We start from the raw sequence: 20052 nt of genomic DNA on the forward strand, positions 1-20052 counted from the left end.
AAGATCAGGGATATGGGTCCAATTGTGCAACTCCTTCAGAGTCAGCACAATCATGAAAAGGCAAATGGACTCTACTCATTCAGGATGATGCTGTGAATCGGTTTAACACTGACATCACACAACATTATTGACAAGCACCTGCATTTTTCCAAATGTCCGACTGTCTGGGTTTGAGAAATTTTTCTGGAAGCGATAATTTTGATTTGGAAGATTTAAAAATGCTGGATTTATTATGAAACCATTTTATATATGGCTGTGAATAAACAATTTGGGGGGGGGGGGGGGAATCAGCTTTGTTTGCAATCAAGATCAAAAGATCCCTTTTTGGCAGAGATAAGTAAGCATGCTATAAATGAATATAGGCAAGATACAAATTACAAAATTGGTGTTCACATAATCTTTTGAAGATCAATTCCTCCACTTCAAGTTCCAAACTCAGCATCACGAAGAAGTTAAACTGTAAACATTTCCCTACCTTATAACTAGATGCACCTCTTTATAAATCAGTTCTTAAGTGCATCATTGTACTGGTGTATGGAGATAACACAGACTGCTGCAATGGATATTAGTTGAGCTATTCTAGGTTCTTCATTTCCTTTCTTTCTGAAAATGTTTTGATAACACTTCTTTAGTTATATGCACTCATTCTGTTACTGATATTGGAAAATATCCATGATTTTTCTTTCGATATCTTAAGAGGAAAACTAAATTGAACCAATTCTTTAACTCAATCTTGTCCTTGCATTAACAATGGAAGGATTCATTGCCGAGAGAAGAATATTCAGGCTTTAAGAGACAAGTTTCTTTGAGTAATTCAAACCCAATTATATATCTTGCTCTCCTACTAGACGCCCATATCTTTCTCCACTTTCCAAAATTTCTTGGCACCAACTTCCGGCAATAGATTGGAAAGTAATTTCCAATATTACTGGCACAGCCAACTAAAAAAAGTGCATCTCTTGTGCAGAGTTGTCTGTGGAATAACTTTCTCCAAAGCATTTTTATATCAAAAGGCATGGAAAGTTGGCCCATGAAACAAATGAAATTATTGCAGGGTCCAATTCTTCCAAATTCATCAGATGTACCATGTTGCCATCTATTCTAGCAACATCATGTACTGAGCTACTCAGCTGACTATTTTTCTAGCAAATACCTGAACATTTGTCAGAACTATAGTCCTGGCAGCATGTTGACAATTAACAGCAGGGTTGTTTAAAAGCGCTTTTTAAAAAAAAAAATCACTTTTTCTTACTGTGGTAAATGTGTCATTTAACTTTTAATAATGGAGTAATTTTAATCAAGATGTATCATAAGCAAGCTACGTTATCAGTGCATTCTGAAAGCATGATCATTAGGTATAGGTGATCACTCCAATGGAACAGATTCTAGGCTAAAGAAAAAAGACACCAGTGTATTGTATAAAAGGTGTGTTTATTCAATAATCGATACAGACCAAATGCAATTTTTCTGCCTCTCAGTAAAACCGACTTTAAACTGAGGTTACCAACACTGGAGCTGGTACTGTATAGTGGGTATTTTGGCACATTAAAATATGTTCATTTAAAAAAAAAAGAAAAAGGTTAAAAACAGCTGAAAAAATAAAATTATATTTAAAGGCAAAGACGAGGAATGGTACATTAATTTAAATTTTGCCATATTTGCCATAAAACAATCACTCGTCTAATTCTTGCTGCAGAGTTTAACTAGGAGAACCAGCACTTCACTTGATGCTTTTAGCGAATACTAAAGAGACACTTGCACAGAAACAGCTCGTATATTTTGTACAACCCTCTGAAGAAAAAAAAGGAACGCCCAGAATCGACCATATAAAGATAAAACTCACACCTGGGCCTCCAAATCGTATGGAAGTCTGCTACATTAATAAAGTAAGTTTTTTTTAATTACAGAAAACATACAAGTTAAGCATTGCACACCAACCATACCCACTATACAGCATCGGTTGAACTACTCAAGGGCAGCTGAAACCTCTGGTTATTTGCAGAAAAGAAAGTCAGCTCTTGTATCTTTACTATTCAGAGGGACAACAGTACAAAACAGTTTCAGCAGTGCCATTCAACATTCGTATCTCCTGAGGTAATGAGACAAAACAATTTTACCTACTTTGGTTGGTAGTCCAGCTTTGATCCCAAACACTGCAGAAAAGAAATTAAAACAGGGAAAAACAAAAAAAAATGCTTTAGATGGGACAGCTGTTTAAACTCATAACCTCCGACATACGATTTTTTTCCCTTTTTTGTATTGCCATAACCATCACATGGCTTGTCAGAACATACCCAGCCTAGTATGTGAAAACTCTGTAGATAAACAAAACCCGCAGACAGCACTATGCACTGTAAAAAAAAAATGAACACATAGTTGCACTGCTTAAATAGTCCATCCAGATTATACTGTTGTAACTTAGTGAAGGGGCCAGTTTTCCCAATTACAGGGGAATCCACCCATATATATCATAGTATTGCCCCGTTCTCTCATGAGCAGTGAAGGAGACGAACTAGATTTATAGAGCCAATGCAGCAAAACCGTTCAGGAAACAGGGCCCTGACACTGTAACAGTGAAACCCTGTTTGATTGAGTACATCAGAATGTTATTGTGTCTTTTCGTACATAGTGAAGGAGTTTGGCGAGGACAGCCTTGCAGCTAATGGGTAACCCCTCCCTACCCTCTTTACAGTAGTATCATTCGGAAAGCTGGACGCACATTTGTGCACGTGTTTTCTAAACAACAATAAGTTTTTTTTGTCTATTTGTTCATTCCTATATTGTGGGTTAAATGTAAGGCAGACTTCTGTCCATCCATGTCCATCCATCCATCCAAGGCATCGACTGAACGATTCGCTCACTCACTGGGTCACACATGCAGAAAGACCGTGCACCAAGAACCTGGCCCAAACACTACGGTGCCACGCAACTCATGGAAAACAGTTTCGTAGTACTTTCAAAAGTCAGGATATCCAGGAAAAGGGGTCCTCAGAAGAGATTCTCTTCAAATATTGCCATTAAGTCGCTCTGAAAATTCATGTCAATCGTAGCCGCCATCTAAATCACAAAAGAAATGTGTGAGAAAACAATCATGTACGGTTTGTCTATTCTGTCAGTAATTTAAAACTTTATTTTTTTCCAGAAATCTTCAAATAATTGCTTGCTATACAGCCTCACTAATATAAGAAACAGGCAAAGTCAATCTTTAGCTGATCAAAGGGCAAAAGTAGAGTTAGATGACAGACCCACTATTATTTGACTGGCAGAACAGACTTAGAGGCTGTGGCCTGCCCTGCTCCTGTTTGTTAAATGGCAAGGGGGTTGTATTTCCAATGTTTGCTCAAAATTTCTAATGCCTAGTCGAGGGCCATGCCCAATGGATGCATACATCAAGGTTAGTTTACTCGAACATTCCTTTCTAAACGCAACGAGGATCAATGGAAGACCCCTATGAGGGATTCATAACCAGGAGGTCAAAACTTTAAAGCGAAGGACAAACAATAGATTTTAATGACAAACCTGTTAATTTGTCAACTTCACCTCTGCAATATTGCACTGATAACCCAAGAGAACACAATGATTATCAGCTACAAAATAATGACATAGTGGATCCTTAATTAAAGATCCTAGCTCTCCCCTATTTTAGTATCACATCCCTTTTTTGTACCCATCAGTCCGCAACTCAGGGGCAGATAAAAATCAAATCCCCATCAACTAGCCAGAGTCCCTTCTGCTTCAAAGAATATTTTTAGATGGTTCTTCTCACTTCACCATTAAAACTTTCTTAAACTCGTTAAATGGTTGCTGGCCAAAAATTCAAAGTATCACCTTAATATATCTAGATTTCAAATGCTAATCAGTATTTTCAAACTGATCCTAATTTTCACAATTTGTGTATTTAATCATCAGTATCCAATGAAAACAATCCTGTAAAAAAAATATTTTCACCAACTCCCAAAGGTACTAATACGTCCCAAAGGTGTACTAATATTCCCAAAGGTACTAATATTGCACAAGTGCACTGGCCCTTCAGTAACAGCTTATTTAACACACACTGCAGAAATATTGAACCTATTCTATACTTTTACAATATTCATACACAAAATTCTTCTGGTTGATATCAATGGATTACATATCACAAAAAATTAGGGACAATTATTTCCCCTCTGTGAACCCACGGTAAACTATCTAAAAAGTTATCACAAACTAATAGGCATGGTTCTAAGGGACTGTAAATCATGTTCAACATTCCATCCCATCTACGAGTTGCACTGGAAACTTACTGCTTCCTTCCGCCTTCGTTCTTGCTCCCGCTTCCTTGCTAGCTCTCGCTGCTGATCCAGCATAGACTGTGAGGTGGGTTGAGAGCTCTGTTGCTGCTGCTGCTGTTGCTGCTGCTGCTGTTGCTGCTGCTGCTGCACCTGTTGTTGTTGCTGTTGTTGTTGCTGTTGCTGTTGCTGCTGTTGCTGCTGTTGTTGCTGCTGCTGCTGCTGCTGCTGCTGCTGTTGTTGCTGTTGCTGTTGAAGATGCTGCTGCTGTCTTCTCACCTCCTCGTGAGCTCTCCGGGCGCACTCCAAAGCATCCTCCTCATCTCGACTTCTGGAAATTCAAACCAATATTCGGTCAAAAGCATTACAAGGGTAGCAAAGCGCCACCTGTTGAGTTCTTGCTCAGTCAGCTGTAGACATATTCAATACACTTGAGCAATTGTTTTGAGTTTTAGTTTTGAAGATACGGCCAGAAACAGGCCCTTCTATCCACCAAGTCCGTGTCAACCAGCAATCCCAGCAAACTAACACTATCCTACATACACACTCAGGACAATTTACCATTATACCCAGGCAATAGGCCTACAAATCTGTACTTCTTTGGAGTAAAAGCAATACCGAAAGCAATGGCTTAGAGTTTGCTGCAAAGGAATATCAAAGAAAATCTGGTCATTTACTTGGACATTTAACATTTTCCCCATAACATTGGCTGAAAACCTGAGCTAATAATAAGACCAGGATAACAAAACAGTTTGGAGCAAGCAATCACGCATCTCCTCCACCAAGTTGATTAGGAAATTAAACGTGACACAAGTATCAATAGGAATGGTGATTTCAATGTTAAATTAGATCTAAAAGAAACAAAGGAGGGGAAAAAATAATGAATTGAGGAAAAAAAGTACTTTAAAGCCTCAATCAACAACAAAAATTTGAAGGAAATGACATTGCAATCTTTCCCTTTTGGTACTATTGAGATTGATTTGCTTTATTAATGCACAGTGGTGTTAAATGGGCATTTAGACAGGAAATGAATAAACCTCTGTGCATTGAGCTTGTATCTGATATGCAAACATATAAAACAGCTTTCAAGGATGGGAGGAACAGTGTGATGCAACTCCCTCGCAACTTTACCAATATTTCAAATAGGTCCTTTTGTCAGAAGAAACTTGATCATAATTGTTCAAAGATTCAAGTTTCTTCCGCTGCATTCCAAAGACTCAACCTGAAACACAGCGCAGGCCAACAATGACTACTTAGTAGACAAATCAAGAAAGGAAGTTGATTTAACAGAGTAATCTTCATCCACAATGGGCCTTCCTTGTAATAGAGAACTGCTCCTTTCCTGGCACACTTCCACAGGTGCTGAGGTGAGAACATTTTGTGCACAATGAGTTCAGTGGCAATAAGCACCGGGCACCAAGCACGGCTGGTATACATTAAGCTGGCTGGCAAGAAACAAAGGAAGCAAGGCAAACCTTACAGTAAATACAAAAATGAATTTTACTGTCCCTTGGTGCATGTGACAATAAAGTACAATTGAACTACATCGGCTTGATAGTGCAAAGAAATGGAAAGGCTAGACTTGCCGCTGTCTCTCCTGCTCCATGCGGAGACGCTCCTTCTCCGCTGCCTCGTGTTGCATCTTACGATACTCTTCCTGTGCTTTAAGCGCCTTTTCTCGCTCCTCTTTCTCTCGCGCTGCTCGCCTAAACTGCTCAAAGCTATCGCTTGATGATTTTGCCGTAGATGAGGGAGTGGAAGGAGTCTTCTTAACAAGACTTGCCCATGATCCCATGTTCTTGATCTTGAGATCCTGAAACATGCACGCATAAAGAATGTAGAACTCCAATATGGTAACAACGCACAATTAACTCTCAAGCTGAACAGGTCTGAGAAACCAAAATAAACGATTTAGGTACAATTTAAGACTTAGTAATTCAAAGAAAAGGAATATTTGAACATTTCTATTTTAAAATAATATTTAACGTTAGTTAATTGATAAATAACTAAGCAGCCTATTCATCCAGTTTCATGGACCCAAAAGATCACTGATTCAGAATGAATTACCAACCATCAGAGACATAATTCAGGAAAATAACAATCAAAATAAATATATTTTCTCACAATTGAGGAATTCCCTAAGGGGACTTCAGGACAGGAATAAAAACAAGTGGATTGGTCATCAGTTAGTGGTGAGGGGCTGTCCCACTTGGGCGACCTAATTGGCGAGTTTAGAAGAGTTTGAAAAAATGACATGTTGAAGACCGCCTTCAACTATGTAGAAGACCAGTTTCGATTAGCTACGACTAACGTCGGGAAAAAATGGATGCCGAATAGTGGAGAGTGAAGACGACTTCCTTCGATCTCCCTTCGACTACCCTTGGACTATCTTGAAGACTATCTACGACCACCCTCGATTACCTACGACTAACATGCCGACCTAATAAGACTAAACCTACGAGTAAAAAAAGTATCGATTTTTTCCATGGCGACCTTTTTTTACTCGCGGCCATTTTTTAACATATTGAAAAAAACGCCGCGACCTAGCTGAGGCCTCGAGTACGCGGAGACCACTCTCGAGCATGAAGGAGAGTTACGAAGACCTCCTATGACCTCGTGTCGACCATGCTGCGAGTATGAGTCAAGGGCAAACTCGCCAGAACTCGTGGATTAGGTCGCCCAAGTGGAACAGCCCCTTTAGTTATCACTCCATATTGGAGTGGACATGGTCATCAGTTAATGCATGCAATGCCTCTCACCTTTTTGGGAGCCACAGGAGTTTTGGGCGTCTGTTGTTTGTGTTTGTCTTTGTCCTGAGGAGAAGGCTGCGAGCTGTGTTCCGGAGGCCGAATCACTGGCCCAGCAACTTCCATCTGCTTCATCTCCGCCCCTGCAGGAGGAAAGAACCCAAAGTCCCTCAACACACATTTGAACAAAAATGATGGAAACATTCTGATCAAGAAGCCTCTGCGGAGGGAGAGAAATAAAAGTGCAGACTCGATGGGCCAAAGATTTATAGGAAAGAACTGCAGATGCAGTCTGAAGAAGGGTCTCGACCCGAAACGTCACCCATTCCTTTTCTCCAGAGATGCTGAGTTACACAGCATTTTTATGTTTACCTTCAATGGGTCAAAGGGCCAGTTTCTACATTGTTTCTCTAAAGTCTAAAGTAAATGACAATTTCACTGGAAACAGACGTTGAGAAATGAGCTGATGCAGTCCTCCTGCTTGTGTTTGCAAGCAGAGTTCCTGAGATTATCTCTGAAGGGCAATGCACTGATTTTCAAATTATGTCTCTTGTTCTGAAGGAAGGTCATAATCAAAGCAGGCAAAGAACTTCCGTCATATCTGAAGGGATGATAATGATCCCCAAGGCGATAGAATGTGCTACTCACTGTGACCAAGATGTGGAGGTGGTTTGTTTCCTTCCCTCGGCTTTGATGGCTCCTGCCGCATTGAAGGACTAAATGGCTCATTTCTGATTACGGGTGAAGAGTGACTCTTCTCTTCTTTCACGTGCACCATCGGTTGCGACTGTACTATTGACGGTGTTCGGGGTTCCTGTGAGAGAATAAATATTTCTCAGACCATAGCAATCCAAATTAGACTGTTGAGGTAAAAGTATCCAAGCTACTGTGAATCAGTGGAGTTTCCATTCATGCTACACTAATGTACACCCATAGCAAAATGAACGCATGTAAACAGCAGAATCAAACAGAAAGGGGCACCGTCTGGCAGGTTAGTGTAGGCGAATACTGTAGTATTAAAACATGCTGGAAACAAATCAGGTCAGGCACCTTCTTAGAAAAGAGAAACATTTAAGGACAGAGACCTTTCACTCTGAGTAGTCAGGTTCACTGCATTTTTCTGAAACGCAATAGTTGCGTCAGTTCCAAGCAAGTTTGCAAAGATTGCTCCATGCATCAGAAATCTGTGCCCATTTCTGACAGGGAAGATTTTCCCAGGCTCAGAGGGGAGGAAGATTTAGAGGACAAGTCACAACAGGCCTTGTACAAAGCTGGAGAATTAGTATGCAGAGAAACTAAACTGCCCAGATTATATGCATTCAAAGTAAAATAGGTCAGTGTTCATTTCTCCAGTGTGGATGCCCAAATACCATAACTGTGCATGAGAATGATAGTTTTAGCTCATTACTATATATTTAGTTTCATGTTAATGGATGGTTTAGAAGTTCAGGGTCATGATATCTTTCACAAAACTTTAATTTCCCTCAAATGAACTCTCAACTGGAATCCCTGTTAAATGAGAGGTTGCCTGCAAAGTGTACTGTGCAAACTCATATGTACAATTACACCAAATTTAACAAAGATTGAATGCACACTTTCCTGTTGATTACTTGAATTTGCCTCTGATCGAGGCTTCATTATCAAAGAACAGCTTTCGGAAAAATGCAGGAGAAGTTGCACAGGGGACGCGAGAGCAAGAGAAAAAATAACTTTGAAAGGAATGAGTCAATTTCCAGAACAACCATTCAATTGGTTCGATTCACTGTTGCTGAATTTGACAAGCTGAACTATTGACAAGCTTCATTATATTGTGACTGTTGCTGTACCAAACATTCATTACATAAAGTGTGAGAACATTCTTCATGAACAATGCTTCTCAAAGATTCCCTGATTAGGACAATAAGTGAAATTGTAAAGGCATCTGGCTTGATCTCAAGTCTATGACGATCTCAACACAAATAGTGACTGGAGAATTAAAACTGGACAAAGTTTCTGCTCTTCATCGCTAGCCACTGAACCTTCATGCGAGTCTAAGTGTGCGTAGACAGATTATTAGTATCGTTCTTTTTTTTTTAAATGCCCAGCAAAGTTCACTTTATTAGATGCATATTTTTAACCAAATGTTTTTTCACCATGTCCTGCAAACACTAATCTTTTTGTAGATGCTGATTTAAAGGCTCCAAAGAGCGTTGTTGTGTTTCCTCTGCCCACGGCCTCCCGCGTGTGTCCCCCCCCCCCAGAATTTAGCTGATCTTGCTGACTTCCATCATGAAACACAAGCTTGCCTGCCTCCAGACCACTACGTCCACAGACTCGTCTTCCCTTACCCTTTTATTTTACGATCTTGCCAACTGTGTCAAAATCGAGCACAAAAAATTGAAAAATCTGATTCATTGTTAGGAAAAGAAAAAAAAAAAGAAAGAATATCATGCCTGCTTGGAATAGACTATGCTTTGCTCCATGATACGGAAAAGATGCTTTTTACCTGTTTTTTAGTCTGTACATTTCTTGGTGGTGACTGAACAAGGGATGGAAATTGTGGCAGTGGTGGGGAATGCATCAGGAGCGGAGAAGACACATCTGCCATATGAGCTGAGAAAAGCAAGCAAGAAAAATTAAAACCACAATTTTCCACCAAAGGAAATTTAATTAGCACTTTTTATACCTTCAGAATTTCCCAAGAACTTTGCAACTTAAAAAAAGTTGTCACTTTTTATGCACAGTTGTTAAGATGAGACATTTTTTCAAAGTAGTTAAGGGGTCAATATTTACCAGAACAATGGGCTTTTGAAAGGCCTAGATAGAGTGGACGTGGAAAGGATGTTTCCATTAGTGGGAGAGTGCAGAACCACGTGGGAAAAGCCTCACAATAAAATCAAAATAAGTTTGGAATGAAGATGGGGGTATTTCTTTAGCCAGAAGGTGGTGAATCCGTGGAATTCATTGCCACAGACGCTGTGGAGGCCGTAATTGGGCACTTCTAAAGTGGAGATTGATAGGTTCTTGATTAGTAAAGGTGTCAAAGATTACAGGGAGAAGGCAGGAGAATGGGGTTGAGAGGGGAAAATGGATCGAATGGCGGAGTAGACTCAATGAGCCGAATGGCCTAATTCTTTCCAGTGCCTTATTCTCCAAATTCTTCAAAACAGTATCAAGAAATCTTTTATGTTCATTTGAGTGAAAATGGACTGCTTAGAAAATTATTGTTTGATGAGTTTATCAAAAGGCGCATCATTGGTTTTTTTAACTTAAAATTGAACTATTATTTCAATGATTTTTTTTTCATTTCAAATACTACTTTACGATTATGTATAGGCCTGTTTTGGACCAAACATTCTTTAGTTCTGGAACCAACTTGAATTTTTAGCTTTAAATTATTCTGAATAATCTTCACGATTTGTAAAATCTTGCTTAACAAAATATTTCCCAGGAATTCATCCCTTTTTTAAATCAAGGATTATTTGATTTGCTGCATAAATGACAGAGTAAGAGACGGATGTTTTTTTAAGACTCCTTACCTGTGGAGTAGGGATCAGGTTTTGGCTGCCGTGGGGAGTGGTGATGCTGAATGACTTGCTGGGGTTTCGCCTGCGGGGGAGGTTGGTGGGGAGGCTGCGGGTGCTGGATGTGTGGTGGAAACTGCATGGGCTGCATGTGAAGTGGCCTTGGCTGCTGCTGCTGCTGTTGCTGTTGTACCTGCTGTTGGGAGAGAGGCTGAGGCTGGGGATGTGTCACAGCCTGAGTGTGGGGTGGAGGCTGGGGCTGCGCGTGAGATACCTGGGGTTGGCTGAGGATGGTCTGGGGCAGTGGCTGGGGCAGGGACGCAGTCTGGACCGTTGAGAGAAGCGGGGTGTGACTCTGGGCCTTTTGCAGCTGTTGCAGATACAGGTGCATCTGAGAAGCATGTAGGGGGATCGAGAGATGAGATGGTAGTTCTTCCTCTTCTAGAATAGCTGGCGGCTGAGTCATCTGTGGGGGCTGTAATATAGGCTGTGGGGCCATGGGCGGGGACTGTGCAAGAGGACGAGGCTGTTTGGGAGGTAATGGTGCCGCTTTACCACTGGGTCTGGATGGCTGTTGAGGCAAACTACTGTGCAAGGCTAAAAAAAAAGAAAACAAAATGATATTTACTTTCAACATATAGCAGAACGTTGCAAGGCAAATATTGATATGTATAGCCTAACCGCACACCTATAGTCAGTGCTTAGATCACAAGGAAGTACAATGCTGGAATTGTAAAGAAAACACAAAGTGTTAGAGTAACTCAGTGGGTCAGGTAGCATCTCTGGAGTGGATAAATAAATCACATTTTAGGTCAGGATGTCTGAAGAAGGGCCCCGACTTGAAAAAGAGTCTGAAGGAGAGTTCCAACCCGAGATATCGCCTATCCATGTCCTTTCATTTTTATTATTTATTGAACTTTTTTTTTGGTCAATTTCTTGTGTTATCTATTGAGTACTGCATTTACAAAGCTGTTATGGTGTTGATGCACGTAAGAATTTAATTGTTCCGTTTAAGGGTCATATAACAATAAAACACTCTTAAATGGAGCTCTCTTAATTGACTATCAGATGCCACCTAGCCTGCTGAATTATTCCAGTGCTTTTAATATAGACAAAAAGATACTGGTACTCATATAACAGTTCACGCAAAGATATTGGCTGCTGTACATCAATCTACACTTTAAACTTTTTAGAGATGCTGGTATGCCATACAGTCACTAAACAAAAAGCACTGCCTAGTCATCATTCTATAGTGTCTTCATTTTCTCCTCTTATTATTATTTGCTCCCGAAATATTGGCACCTTCACTTTTCAATTTTAAAACTGTATTCCAATCATTGACACTATTTCACCACAAGTCAAGAATGATTTCTTGACCAGCACAAAATATACCCATCACCAGCAGTACACATCCCCATCCCCTCACCCCAACATTTGCAATCAAATATTTGGAAGGTGGCACGCACCATTTGCATTTCCTCAACCATTTTACACATCCCGACAAAACTAAACCCTTTTTATTAAACTCTATGGGTTTTCTCTTTATTTGCTAAAAGGTTTTCCATAATTACCACTCCATCCATTTTGCAAGCCACGTCAACAGCAGAATTAAACATTAATAAGCACATCTCTTTATGCGTTTGGGAATTTGGCTGGTCTTGGTGAATGGCAATGAGATACAGCAGGATGGTAGACAGAAGGGAAGGATGGAGGTCCAACATTATAGTAACAATTATTCAATACACTGGTGGAAACCACAAGATACTTTAAATCTTGTGATCTTCCAAGCAGAGTACATGGTATAAAGATTACGACAAAATACTAGATGCTGAAATCTTAAGAAAAAATCAAATGCTTTTGGAACTCAGTAGATCAGGCAGCATTCACTTTTGACCAGTTGGATTCCTCCAGCACTGTGTGTGGTTTACTCAGAATAAACATTATCCAGCATATCATTTCAGTAAAATCTAGAGGAAAAATTAATATTCTATACAATTTCCAAAAGGTTTCTCAGATGCTTGACCTCACTACAAGGCTGTGATGCTAGCCACACACCTGGTGGAGACACCACTGAATGCTGGGTGAGGTGAGGGGGCGAATGCTGTTCGGGTGGTGGCGGCAAATGCGTCTGCAGCTCGCTTTGGTGAGGAAGGTGCATTATGGGCTGTCCAAAGTGCGGCATGGCATCATAGGCATTGGTCAATATCTGTGGCTCCATGATTGGAAGGGGAGTAGGTATAAACTGTGGAGGTGATTGCTTCATCGGCTGTGGAAGCTGATGGTGGTGGTGATGTTGCTGCAGAGAAAAAGATAAAAATTCATTAAAGATAAGTTTTTGTTTTAAAAAACACATGCTATTTTAATGTATGCATTTGGATTTATGCTGTATGCATTTTCCTAACATTTCTTTTCTAATTTCCTTGCCAATTTTCTCTCGAACCTTCCAATATATATGGAACTAATTTTCACCATCCACAGAGCCAGTTGTCGGCACACTCAAGTGATCCAGAAAGCACAACCTCACTCCAGTTTTTCCAACTCTTCCAGCTTCTAAAGCAGATAGAACTGGTCTCCATCTTCACAACTAAAATAATGAACCATGAGTGACCATAAGCCAGAAGAATCAGATTGACTTCTACCCAATTCTAACAGCCTAGTGCAAAATACTATTCCACAACCTTACATGGTCAGACCATTGTGAACTGCATGCTGAGACATTGCTACAGACAGAATTGACAGAATTATATTGGAAAAGTCTTTGACAGAATTATATTGGAAAAGCAGTCTGAAACTCAGTTATAAAAATTAACTAGAACTTGAGCCACTGTGACAATGACATTAATTTTCTCCCTTCTGGTCTTGGATGTTGTGAGAAGAGAGAAAATATCTCAGAGTTTATGTTCTTAATCAACATCCTTCAGGAAAGAGGAAGGGAAATTTGTTAGGTTGGGAAGGAAAGAAGCTGTTGACTCAGTAGAGAAGATTCTTAACACCTGTCCAACGTAAGAATCATTGAGTAACAACATGCAAAATAATATTTCACTATGCTACTATTTCCATCCATCTCCTGTCAACCCATCCCACCACTCTTCAATCAAAGTACCAATTGGACAGGTCTTGCACAGCCAACACTGAATGAAACATTCCCAATTTAGTTCAGGAGCACAGAGAACCACTCATCAGCTAGCAGTTTCTGCCAGTCTGTTGAATTTCCTACAGCAATGAATTAACTGCACAGGATCCAAATGTCAGGAGTTTGTGAGACCCTCATGCAGTAATAAAATCATTCTTAAGAAGAAGAAAAAAGGAGCACCTAGCTCTCAGTCGAGTCGTCGACTGGAAATATTAAGGTATTGAGCTTGTATTATAATGGAACTTTTAAAATCAAACCTTTACAATACATTTTGTGGATATGATACATTCCACCAGATCTCTACAATGATAACTACAGGAGTGATTCTTAACTTTGTGCACAGAAGATGTAGTAGTGATCGCATTAGGCAGTTTAAAAATGTTATAAGAATTTCATAAGGTAAATATAGAGAAGTAATTCTGCTGCAGTAATCAAGAACCAGGAGGTATTTGTTAACAATGAAAGCAAGACCATTTCAGAGGTATTTTTAAAGGGCTGCTAAAACTAGTAACCGCTTCCCCTAAAGACTTCTGGGGAGGGGGTGGGCTTGGAGCTGTGGGGACTAAGATTAACAAAGGTCATTGTGGATAAGAGCAATAAGAAAATGTCTAAGCAAACAATTGCTATTCTGACCTAAATAAATGACAGCACAAAAGAATGCAAGCAATGCAATTTCAAAACTTCTGAATTATGGATTTTGGATAGAATTGAAAAATGCCAATGGTAAAAACTTGGGATATCTCAAACATGTTTATTTGAAGCTTTATTTGGAAAGTTAAATTGAGCTTCACCTTTGGCCATGGTACAAATAGCAAACGCTTTCTCAGCAAATTATCACTAATTTCAATTTTTTGCTATTTTTTCTGTTGGAGGGAGACAACTTTCTTCCTCCCAAATACAAAGCTGCACTTTCAGCCCAGTGTTTTCCATTATTTTCTACCACATTTAGTTTCTGCATCATCAATGGCTCAAGCTAAAAAAAAGGTTTACAACCAGTTCAAAAGGACATCAAGGAGAACTGGGTGGTGTATAGGAAGGAATGAAGGCATCTCCAGTAAAACATCTACTAATTAGCCAAGCAGAAGTTGCTGAGATTATCAGCAGCTTCTGGGAGAAATTTATCTGGGATCTTTCAAGGTCTCGAGCTGTGCAGCTATTTCCTGCTAGTAAAAAGTTACAAACCTTCTTATTGTTGCTTAGGCAGAAAGGCAAATGGCTGGATCATGCTCTTAATGCCCTCCATCCAGACATATATCAACACAAAACACTTTTCAGGAAACTTGCAAATACAGTTTTAAAATAAATTAAGTTGTGTTGGTTGGTTGTCTTTCAAATAAAACAGGTCAAGGTTGCAGAATCATTAACATGCTGGGACAGGAGAGGTGGAGGAAAGAAATACCAGAGGAAGGAGTCCGAAATATGTTTAGTTTCTTTTAAGCAGCAAATGAAGAAATGCTCAAAACCCAAGCCACCCCCACCAGTAAACAAACAGCACAGTGTCTCAGACCAATGTTCATTCCTACCTTCTTTTGCTCCCGTCCAGAGCGACTCTTGTGGCTGCCATGTTTGGTTTTAGGTGGCACCTCTGCAGAAGAGAGTTGAAATTGAGATGTGCTGCCTGATGGACAACTAAATCTAAACTATACTATACACACAAGAGCTCCAGGTGATGACTTAAATAACTCTAACAGAGGACCTCCTTGCAGCAAAGCAGGGCAGGAGTTGTGTTTGCAACAAAATATATCTACAGGTTTTTGTTGTAGATTGTGAATTGTATTTTTAAAACAGCTGTTGGTTAAGTATTTTCATCTATTTCCTTTGTTTTCTCATCTTTTCATCTGCACCCCAAAGGAGAGGCATATAATATGTTATTAACTGCCAGTTTTTGACCAGTTGAAGTTTTTACCAGGAGATCCGTATTATGTTTCCATACCCTTGCACATTCATTTCCAGTTAGCCCATAGCATTTCACTGGAGACAATTATCCGATCACAGAAATGGCTACAATTGAAGATTGAATTTGTACTTCTTGATCAAGTATATCCTTGTCATTTGATGGTGCCCCTGCCCCTGCAGAATAAAGTCATCTATATCTCCATTAATCACAGGCAACTCATTTCTAGGTTGTTCAAACTAATGGCACAGAGTGGATCATAGTGGTTCATCTGCCATTTTCCCCCCTACAATGAGGAACTGGTTGGTTTCAAACAACATGCATCTATTGTTCAATAGACGCTCTGTAATAAGATGAGCCTACTGCCCCATGCCTTTAAGTTTGACTTAACCCGTCACCTTAACCCCCACTGAAACTTAATCAAGCTAAAGCCGGCAATTATACAACTTCAATTCACAACATGAACAGTATTTTATAAGAGCATGAAATAGGCATTAAGGCACTGTATCTGGTTAACTATATTTTTCATTGCTTTCTTCCAGATGCTGATCAAATGAATATACAAAAGTTAATGTCCCTTGGTACATTACTGTTTATTTAATATTTCCATTTACAAGGTAAGTATTACATCATATTGCACTGCAGATTAATAGAATCGTAATTAAACCAATTGCTTGTATCACATCACAGGTTTCAAGTGCAAACTCAATTCATATTGTATACAGAAGGTTGGCCCACAGGGGTTAAAGCAGTCCCCAGAAGTTTACAATAGTAAAGTGGATGCTGATAAAACAAGGGTCCTTTGTTTCCACCATTGCCTTCCCAATGATCCTGTCTGCACAGGGGCACCAAGCTTTATATATTAAGCAGCAAAGATGATGGTTTCATAATTCCGCGGCAATATATAGCACATTGCAAAGCGGTTATACTTAAAATGTGATGAAAAGATATGCAAAGGTTTTACATTATGACAACTGCTTATATATATATACTAGACCAAGGGGGACCCGTTGGGTCCCGTCCCTTCAATGGGGTTGTGGGGGGTGTGTGGGGGGGGTGGCCTTCAGCGTCACACATACACACTAACACCTCCCCCTTATTAATATAATATATTATATTAATATTATTTATTCGCTCCTATTACCCCATCCCTCGCCCTATCCACTCACGCATAACCCCCGACCGCGTAGGCGCGGCTGGGGGGGGGAGGGGGGTGGAGTTAGAGGGAAGGGGTAGAGATTGAGGAGTGGGGGTGGGTGGGGCGGCGTCACAGGGGAGGGCTGGTTCCCGAACGCAATACTCCACCACTCACCCATAGTTCCCTATTTTCACCACTCCTTAGGAAGGGGGGGGCAGAGTGGGATAGGGGGCAGAGTGGGATAGGGGGCAGAGTGGGATAGGGGGCAGAGAGGGATAGGGGGCAGAGAGGGATAGGGGGCAGAGAGGGATAGGGGGCAGAGAGGGATAGGGGGCAGAGAGGGATAGGGGGCAGAGAGGGATAGGGGGCAGAGAGGGATAGGGGGCAGAGAGGGATAGGGGGCAGAGAGGGATAGGGGGCAGAGAGGGATAGGGGGCAGAGAGGGATAGGGGGCAGAGAGGGATAGGGGGCAGAGAGGGATAGGGGGCAGAGAGGGATAGGGGGCAGAGAGGGATAGGGGGCAGAGAGGGATAGGGGGCAGAGAGGGATAGGGGGCAGAGAGGGATAGGGGGCAGAGAGGGATAGGGGGCAGAGAGGGATAGGGGGCAGAGAGGGATAGGGGGCAGAGAGGGATAGGGGGCAGAGAGGGATAGGGGGCAGAGAGGGATAGGGGGCAGAGAGGGATAGGGGGCAGAGAGGGATAGGGGGCAGAGAGGGATAGGGGGCAGAGAGGGATAGGGGGCAGAGAGGGATAGGGGGCAGAGAGGGATAGGGGGCAGAGAGGGATAGGGGGCAGAGAGGGATAGGGGGCAGAGAGGGATAGGGGGCAGAGAGGGATAGGGGGCAGAGAGGGATAGGGGACAGAGAGGGAGGGGCAGAGAGGGAGTGCCCCCTCCCCACACCCCCCCCTCCCCCTGCCTCCACCTCCTCTCTCTGCCCCAGGGAGGGGATAGAGAGGGAGAGGGAGGGCTAGAGGCAGCACCTACCCAGGTCGTAGAGCAGAAGCCTCCCTCACCAGGTGCCGGACCCGAGCTAGGCTGCGGCCGGCATGGACCAGAGCGAGGCCCGGAGCGATCTGAGGACGGTCAAAAGCAGCGGAGGGCCTTCCGCGAGGGTAAGCCCATCAACCAGCATGACAGACGATCGGGCAGGGGAGACGGGAGAGGAGGTTGTCCCCTGTGACGGCCGCCACGGCCACTTTTCCACTGTGCTTGTCCGCGCCCGCGCTGCAATAGCGACCGCCGCCACCATGTTGTAGAACTTCAAGGAGCCCAGCGGAGTGTGCAGCACAGCTTGAGCACGTGTTCAACGGCATCAATCCACAGCCAGCGGTTGGGGGGGGGGGGGAGGCTGGTCCATGTATCTCGCAGCTCGTGGAAAACAGTGAGGCTGAGCGTTGAAAATTCTGAGCAGCTTGCATTGTGACGTCAGTAGCAGAGGCATTGTGATGTCACCCAGCTCGCTTCAGCACGTTAGATTTAAAAAATGTCAGATTGGTGAACAATTTTAGTGAAAAACTCAGGAAGTAATGAATCAAATTTTCAGATGAGGCGATTTTTGAAACCATGAGGTAAATCTCCACCGGAATATGTAAAAATTTCACCCTCGGGCTTTCGAGGAGATGTGAATCAAAGAAAAAGCTCAAGCAAGCAAACACAAGATCAAGATCTATAATAATATAGATACACACACACACACACCGAACAAAACTAAGCAGAGGGTGGTAATTTATTTAAGTGCTTTATCTACGCTGCCAAGTGCGACACCAAATATCAAAAGATGCAATCACCTCCATCCCACCTACATCAATTTCCTCTTTACATTAGCAGACCATGTTAAAATATTTGGGAAAAGCATCTTTGACCATGAATACTTGTTACAATAGATAAGTATAAAACAGGTACAATAGCCAATCCTGAGCTTATTGCAATTACTTTCAATTTCCAAGAACATGCATGGATGAAAAATATTTCCAGATGGTAAATACCATCTTGTGATGTATATTCTTAAGTTCAAAGCAACAATTTACAGCTTTCTCTTACAAATTTAACCAAGTATCTTATTTGAACATACTTCTATGAAGCTTAATGAGAAACATATTGGACAACGCTCAAGGGTTGTGTTAGAAAATATGTCAAAAGATTAATCAAAGATTCAGCTTTTAAATGCAGGGTGCAAGGGAAGTAACTGGTTTAGGAAGGACGTCTGGATATTAAGCCTCTGACAACTTGGAAGCCAAAGGGAATGGAAAAGCAGCCAAATTTAAGGAACAAAGATGTTAAACATAGTTTTGGTAGTTAACTCAAAGCAGACTGTCATTTTGCAACAGACAATGGATGCAGTTTCTCATATTAATCACCTTTTCACTAAATAAATAAATATTAACAACTCTTTAATGGCTGACATTTTCACAGGCGTCTTGCTTGATGAACTAGCAAAATCTGAAGTATTCCATTAGTCTGTGACTTGTTCAGATTATAGGATCATGACCAACTTCCATTTTGTGGAAGCGAAAAGTGAATACACAATTTCTATATTACACCATGACAATACTTCAAGGATACTTGATGAGGTACTTTAGGACACCATGAAACTAACGCAAGAGGTGTCATATAAATGCAAACCTGTTTTTATTTAAATATATTTTGACAACACAAAGGTCTAAATTTTCAAAAAATGTTGTTTTCAACCTCGGGCCTCTTTCTTCTACACTTGATCAAATGGATGGGGGAAATGTAACAAGTGTATCAGGAAGTGGTGAAGTGGAGCCAGGGTGTTGATGTCCAATGAGAGGGGAAAAAAGAATCAGGCAAGAGTAAAATAAGATATTGAGGAAAAGAGCAAAATAATATACACCTGGAAACCTTTGGTTCACAAAACACCCAGTCAATGTCTATATTCAGGATAATGGCTTCATTGAACTTCCAGATTGAAAAGATAATTACAAATGAGAAATTTATATTGTCCACGTTAAGACCTACATGGTTCTAATATAGGAACATCTGGATTGTCCAAAATGCAATATCAACATGATTGTATGCAGCCTCTGCTGGCAATAAGATTCTGACAGACCTGGACAGACTTTAAGATGCGATCTCTGGTATAGATGTGTCGGATCAGGTGCAATTATTTAAAGATGAGGGTAATTATTTCAAATCAGAATTGGAGGAAGAATTGCTTTGGCAGGTTTGCAAATTAGGGGAATTCTTTATCTAAGAGCTGTAGATGCGGATTCATTATATATATTCAAGACCAGTAACAGGCTTATGTGAACATGAAGGAAAAAAGGAGTGATGGCCAAACGGCAGATTGTCTGTAATTAATACTTTAAAGTATACTCAAGTCGTTTTGTGACAAATAACAAAATAT

At 41.1% G+C, this 20052-nt stretch overlaps 1 protein-coding gene across 1 annotated transcript in view; it reads right to left on the reverse strand.

The window, feature by feature from the left end:
• Positions 1–1231: 1231 nt before the first annotated feature.
• The window catches only part of LOC116966050 (bromodomain-containing protein 4-like), a 127685-nt gene continuing 108864 nt past the window's right edge, over positions 1232–20052 (reverse strand). Inside the window, 11 exon segments of the mRNA XM_033012200.1 lie at positions 1232–3057; positions 4284–4382; positions 4447–4473; positions 4476–4599; positions 5855–6081; positions 7028–7158; positions 7664–7829; positions 9501–9607; positions 10534–11115; positions 12574–12814; positions 15175–15236. Coding sequence (XP_032868091.1) covers positions 2989–3057; positions 4284–4382; positions 4447–4473; positions 4476–4599; positions 5855–6081; positions 7028–7158; positions 7664–7829; positions 9501–9607; positions 10534–11115; positions 12574–12814; positions 15175–15236 — 1835 coding nt within the window. The 3' untranslated portion in view covers positions 1232–2988.

Source organism: Amblyraja radiata, chromosome 35 (assembly GCF_010909765.2).
Source record: "Amblyraja radiata isolate CabotCenter1 chromosome 35, sAmbRad1.1.pri, whole genome shotgun sequence".
NCBI classification, from domain to species: Eukaryota; Metazoa; Chordata; class Chondrichthyes; order Rajiformes; family Rajidae; genus Amblyraja; species Amblyraja radiata.